The sequence below is a fragment of the Sardina pilchardus genome, chromosome 3, assembly GCF_963854185.1.
Source record: "Sardina pilchardus chromosome 3, fSarPil1.1, whole genome shotgun sequence".
Classification (NCBI taxonomy): domain Eukaryota; kingdom Metazoa; phylum Chordata; class Actinopteri; order Clupeiformes; family Clupeidae; genus Sardina; species Sardina pilchardus.
In genome coordinates, this window is record NC_084996.1 from 31,882,790 (window position 1) to 31,889,022 (window position 6,233).

Consider the following 6,233-nt stretch of genomic DNA (forward strand, 5'->3'; position numbering starts at 1 on the left):
GAGTTAAACAGTTTGAAGGCGAGAGGAAAAAGCTGCTCAAAGACAGACCTTGCTGAACTCAATGCCATCAGTGAAAATGAACTGATATGCCCCTGTTACCTTAGAGTGCCCCTGAGCTGCCATTAGAAGCCCTTTGGGTGGGTGGAGTGGGGGGTGGGGGTCTCACAGGGTCACATTGGTAAGAAGAAAATGCATAGATGCATATATCAACCAGTGAGGGTAAAGACATAGTAGCTTGTGCCCTACAGTGGCCTGTTGTCTCTTCCATGTCATCTCTGATGGGGATGTTTACAGAATCACATTAGTTCAGTCTTGTAGTTCAAAGCATTGCTGTGATGTCACATAGCATTTATAATGGAATTCACACCGCATACTGTAGCTGTAATGCCCTTGACCTCCGTTGGAGGTCATGACGTTTACGGCTGTGTGGATTTCATGGGTGGAGGGGGTGGGGGTGGGGGGTAAACAGAGTGACACATGCTTGCGAGTCCCTCGTGCGTAAGAGGGTTGAGAGGAGAAGTTGGGTGGAGCATAACCTCATCTGACCCCCAGAAGGGATAGCACAAACCACTCACAAGTAATGGCCTCCAGATACTCGAGGCTCGAGGACGACCTGTCCTGCCCCCTCTGTGGAGAGATCTTCCAGCAGCCCGTGGTCCTGGTGTGCAGGCACCGCTTCTGTAAATCCTGCTTGGAAGGTGCCTGGGACGGGGACGAGGAGAACTGCGCCTGCCCCTTGTGTTGCCTTCCGTCCTCCATGGACCAGCTGGTTGTGAACGCCATGCTGCAGAGGACCTGCGAGTCTTTCATCCTGGAGCGGAAGAAGGGCGATCCTCGGGCATGCCAGGAGCATGGAAGTACGCTGACCCTCTTTTGCTTGGAGGAACTGCTGCCCGCTTGCGAGGTCTGCAAGTCGGTGCCCCGCCACGCGGGTCACAGGTTGTACTCTTTAGGTGAAGCTGCGGACGACTGTAAGGTAAGTCGACACAGCTATCCCGAATCTGACCAACCGACCATCCATAGAAATATGACCTGGTGTTGCCTCTGCTTCTTTGCGAAACCAGGATACAACCTGGAAAGGGATTCAAAATGTCCCTCCGGCTAAACGACACGCATGCAGTTTGGTTTCTTGAACGTTCTCACTGTCATTTGTCAAGCCACTGAACATAAAGTATAGCACTGTAATCAATGCTGATTACACTCACGTCGCCTTTCAGATTAGATCCATAGAGACAGATGTTATTTGTAGACGCCTGGCTTCATCTCTTATATACCTAATAATAGGTTTATATTTTGGGGTTCATGTCAGGGCCTCAGCAGTGGTCTTGAAATCAGACCTACCCGTGCTTTCTCAAGTGTTTGACGCCGCATTCTTGGCAGTGCCAGCTGCCCTCACCTACTCTTCCGTTGGGACTGGGAAACATTAGTCTTAATCTCAACACACTCTCAAATCTTCAATTTGTCAATTTGTGTAATTGGCTATTTTGGCTGTCACCTTACCAGTGATCTTTGACGGCCCATTTGTGATTTTTAAATCACCCCGACCCCGTTGTGATTTACTAACAGACATGATGTAATGTGATCATTCAAAACAACCCTCTGCAAACAGCGCTGAAAGCTAAGCTCTGGGTCAACTTCACTCTTAGCAGAATCTCTGTGCTGTTGTCAATGCCTTTCAGGAGGAGCTTAAGACTGCCCTGAAACCACTCAAAGAGAAGCTGAAGCTCTACACAAAAGCCAAACAGTCTGCTGATGAAGTGGCAGAGCATATAAAGGTAAATCCATTTTCTAAGTGAAATAAACCCAGAGTACTCATATTTGCCGTACACTCACAATTGACTCGACACAATTAACATTTTTTTCATAGGCCCAAGCTGAGCACACTGAGAAACAAATTAGGGAAGAGTTTGAGTCAATTTACAACTTCCTGCGGGAGGAAGAAGCTGACAGGATTAAGCTCCTGAAAGAGGAGGAGAAGACGAAGAGCCAAATCGTAAACGACCGCATCACAGACATATCCACTGAACTGGCCTGCATTGCAAACACCATCAGAACAGCCGAGCAGGAGATGAGATCAGAGGATATACCATTTTTAAAGGTAACACAACCAAGAGTTCCCTTTAACAATACGGTACCAAACACATTTACTTTTATGTATTGTATTTTACCACTTCTATGCTCTGCCTGGAAACAACATTGATTTTACCGACTAAATAAAAATCCATTTCTTTTTTCTTTTTCTCCATAGAATTATAAAGACACCATTAAAAGGTAAGTGAAATGACACAGGCCAGTCAAGGTTTCAATGAGTCACAGGAGATTTTTGTAATTAAAGGTACTCTAAGCGATGTTGGGCAATGTCACTTCTATTGACGTTCAAAGAAAACAGAGAGCTCTCTTTTTACAGTGTATTCAGGGCATAGGCAGCTACTGGATGGTGAGATGATGTTTGCTGTTTATGACAAAAAAATGTTTAAGCTTAGAAAACGCGTAACATCGGTTAGAGTGTCTTTAAACTACAAAGACACTATCACATTTGCTGCAATGAAATATGAAGTGAAAGATTGGCTCTGCATATTTATCATTACAGAACCTGGCGTGAACCATTGTGTCCAGAGGTGCTCTCAGGATGCCTTATTGATGTTGCAAAGCACTTAGGCTCTTTGAAGTTCAAAGTCTGGGAGAAAATGAAGACTATTGTCAAATTCAGTAAGTGGTGTTCTTATCAAAGAGAATCAAATCCAGGAGCACTGTGTGGAAAGAAAAGCCCAGTATTTTGCCTTTCTCCCTGTTTTGTTGCTTTAAGAATGCTCCAGTGCCATAGTTCTTAATCACATTTACAACATAGTCACATCCCAAAGAAAATCCAAGATTTTCATGATCACACCAGCCAGTGATATGCAATGATTCACAATTTCGAGGAGCGTTCAGGTGAGGAAATTGCCCCATCATCATCCAATTCCAATTCAATCCAATGTGCTTTAGAAGACATTGTTCCAAAACTAATTTACTCCCACCAGAATACTAAAGCACGCCACACTTCCCTTTCCCCTAACCTCATACTGAGTCTTCCTGATACCAAAACGTTATGTGATTCTGTTTTACCCCAGCTCCCGTAACCCTGGACCCCAACACGGCAGCCCACTGTTTCCTTCTGTCCAAAGACCTGACCACGGTGCAGTGCCTCACGCAGACCTTCAAGCTCCCCGACAACCCCGAGCGCTTTGACGTCAGCGCCGAGATGCTGGGCTCCGAGGGCTACCGCTCCGGCCGGCACACCTGGGACGTGGATGTCAAGGGCAACACCTACTGGGTGATCGGGGTGGCCAGCGAGTCCATCAACCGCAAGGGCAAGCACGTGCTGACGCCTTCAGAGGGCTTTTGGACCATTCGCTTTCGCAACGGCGAGTACAAGGCTTGCTCGGCTCCGTGGTCGCCACTGACGATGAGCAAGGACCCGCTGGCCATCCGGGTCATGCTGGACATGGACAGGTCAAAGGTGACATTCTACGACCCACGGGAGAGGACGCCCCTCTACTCGTTCACTGACATCATCAGCCCGAGGGTGTACCCTTACTTCTGTTCGGCGTGCAAGGATCACCCCCTGAGGGTTATGCCCGTCAGGCTGTCTGTGACAGTGGACCGCTAGACGCTGTCCACAGAATCTCCTATATGCATCTCTCATGCAACCTCTTCTGATCATTAGAGTCACAATCAGAATCAGAATCAGCTTTATTGGCCAGATTTGCTTAAACAAATTATTTGACTCTTTGCTCTCAAAGTACAACATTTAACAAATAACATAAAAATGTATACAGTATGTACATTTGCAAATATATAGACACTATGGGACACTATGGGTTAGTCAGGTCAAGTGAAATCAAGTCACTTCTCATTTATGTAGCACCTACTCCCCACTATGGGACTTGAATTTCCCCTTGGGGATCAATACAGTATCTATCTTTCTATCTATCTATCTAGACACTATGGGTTAGTCAGGTCAAGTCAAATCAAGTCAAATCAAGTCACTTCTCATTTATGTAGCACTTACTCCAAAGTGCTTTCCCTGTGGAGGCAAGTATGGAATTGACAATGGAAATATACCTGTGAAGAAGGCAGAATAATGTCCTGAGCAATAATTCACCAAACATGCTAATTTCGACTCACCAGTTATTATGGGCTATCCTGCCATTTACGATGTATGTGTATAAGGTAGGCCAGGTCATGTGGAATACATGTATATTCCATAATTTGGATTTTTGAGTGGTTGGTTATTAGAGAGTAGAGAAAGTTAGATATTCAGTATAATTCAGGGTTAATACCACAAATCCAACTTTATTCTCATTACCTGGGAAGTATGAGAGTTCATTCAGAATGTATAATAACAGACGATTAACGGATTTTATTATGCATGTAACCACTCATCTGGAAAAAAAAAACATTTTGTTTTTGTTTTCAAATGCATTTGTATGCATGGACACTGAGTACTGAAGACTATTTTTGTTTGTCAGTTTGCAGTATATTTATTTTCGCTGATTGCCTGCTATTAGGTGACTGGGTTTCATTAACACAGAGTTGAAAGAGCATTCTGATTTCATTGTTAGGTGTGTGTTGTACGTTAGTGATTCATTTACAGTTAGTTTAGAGTTCTTGTTATCCATTCAGTCTTAAATCTTCAACTGTTTCCCTAAACTCATTCCCACTACCTGTCAGATTCTGCCTGTAACTTGTCCTTTAGGCCTTTCACACTCTGAGGTTAAGTGTCAAGGTCATTCAAGCCTGTAGTCTAATAGTAATAAAACTAAGTACAAAAACATCAAAGCCCAGAGCTACTTCACCCAAAGGATACACAGGATGAGTGTCTTGATGAAACTGTTTACTGAGCGAAAACTCTCGGTCTTACTTTGCTCGCCAGGCAGCTACTGCACTACACTGGGGGCATGTCCATGAGCCCCTATGTTCATGCCCCCAGAGTGTAGTGCTGTAGCTGCCTGGCTGCTTTAGCCGTTGAAACGGGCAACTGGAGCTAGATAAAGGCCCGTACAGACCAGATCCGACACGAATTTGCGGTGCGAAAATTTTCGCACTCAAAGTGTTCACACCGAGTCCGATGCGATTACTTTAATATTTCGCATTCTATTTCGTGCTGACGTCACGCAGCGAATTTCAGTAAGGGAGAGCTCGTAAAATCATCTAGATTTGAAGCAGATCGATAGCCTTTAATAATTCATTGGACGGGCATTGTCTTGAGAGGTGCTGGGGAAATGAAAGTTTATACGGCCACCCTTCCCATCTATGTTGTGCTATTGTAACTGTGCAGTCGAACCACAACGTTGGTTGGGTTCATTAGTATACACACACACACACACACACACACACACACACACACACACACACACACACACCCCACCACCACCTTTAGCTCCCGCATATTGGATTCAATTTATGCTATTTGAGCGGACTGGTGTAGTAGCTTAATGTCTTAATTGTAGGGTATGCTAGGCCTCATTTACAATGTTGCAAGACAAATTGTAATGCCAACACGCTATAAAACGTCCATAGGCCATAGCATGTACATGCACGAAACCATTGCACACGCATGCATGGAGCTACAGGCCTACGTCAAAAGTTATCTGCATAGCCATAACATCTTACAGCCTGTAGTGTAGAGCATCTGCTACAAGCAAAATTGAGCATCTTATGGCTATGATCAACACACAGCAAAAACTAGGCAGCCTAGTTTGTATCTTACCGTTAAGGTCCACAGAAAGTTTCTCAAAGTTCCACATTGGGCTACTTCAGTTAATGCACCAGGCAACGAGGCAAAATTTCGAGCTATGTCAAAGTATAATTGGTTATCGTATCACGAAGAGCATCTATGGGTTCAGATGCCTATAATGGCCTATTCCAAAAACGTAAATTTCCGTGAATTGATGTTATATTTTCTCCATGCAAATGTGTGCAGTGTGAAACTCTCTGTTAACTGCTGTAGTAGGATTTATTCATTATTTTTGGTTGAGTGTGAAATTATGGGACGGTGGTAAGAAGTGGGGAAAGCTGCCTGTGAGGAGTTCGCACTCTTGAACACCTGGGAGATTTGCTGTAAAGTAGCCTAAACTCTTGTGTTATGGCCTAGTCATCGCGGGCAGCAAGATCACCCATTCGGTCAGCCTTTTCTGCTCGTCGTCCTTAATGGAACCCTGCGAAATCATTATTTGATTGGTCAGGAGCTG

At 44.6% G+C, this 6,233-nt stretch overlaps 1 protein-coding gene across 2 annotated transcripts in view; it reads left to right on the forward strand.

Annotated features, from left to right (window-relative positions):
• trim35-13 (tripartite motif containing 35-13) overlaps positions 1-5,028 on the forward strand; it is an 11,481-nt gene extending 6,453 nt beyond the window's left edge. The window contains exons 1-6 of one of the 2 annotated variants that reach the window (XM_062531239.1): positions 513-976; positions 1,680-1,775; positions 1,868-2,098; positions 2,249-2,271; positions 2,591-2,709; positions 3,111-5,028. In XM_062531239.1, the coding sequence (XP_062387223.1) occupies positions 581-976; positions 1,680-1,775; positions 1,868-2,098; positions 2,249-2,271; positions 2,591-2,709; positions 3,111-3,649 (1,404 nt within the window). In that variant the 5' untranslated portion in view covers positions 513-580 and the 3' untranslated portion in view covers positions 3,650-5,028. Of the gene's footprint in view, positions 1-512; positions 977-1,679; positions 1,776-1,867; positions 2,099-2,248; positions 2,272-2,590; positions 2,710-3,110 lie in introns of those variants that run through there. The other variant, XM_062531240.1, reaches the window with a different exon arrangement.
• Positions 5,029-6,233: the final 1,205 nt, after the last annotated feature.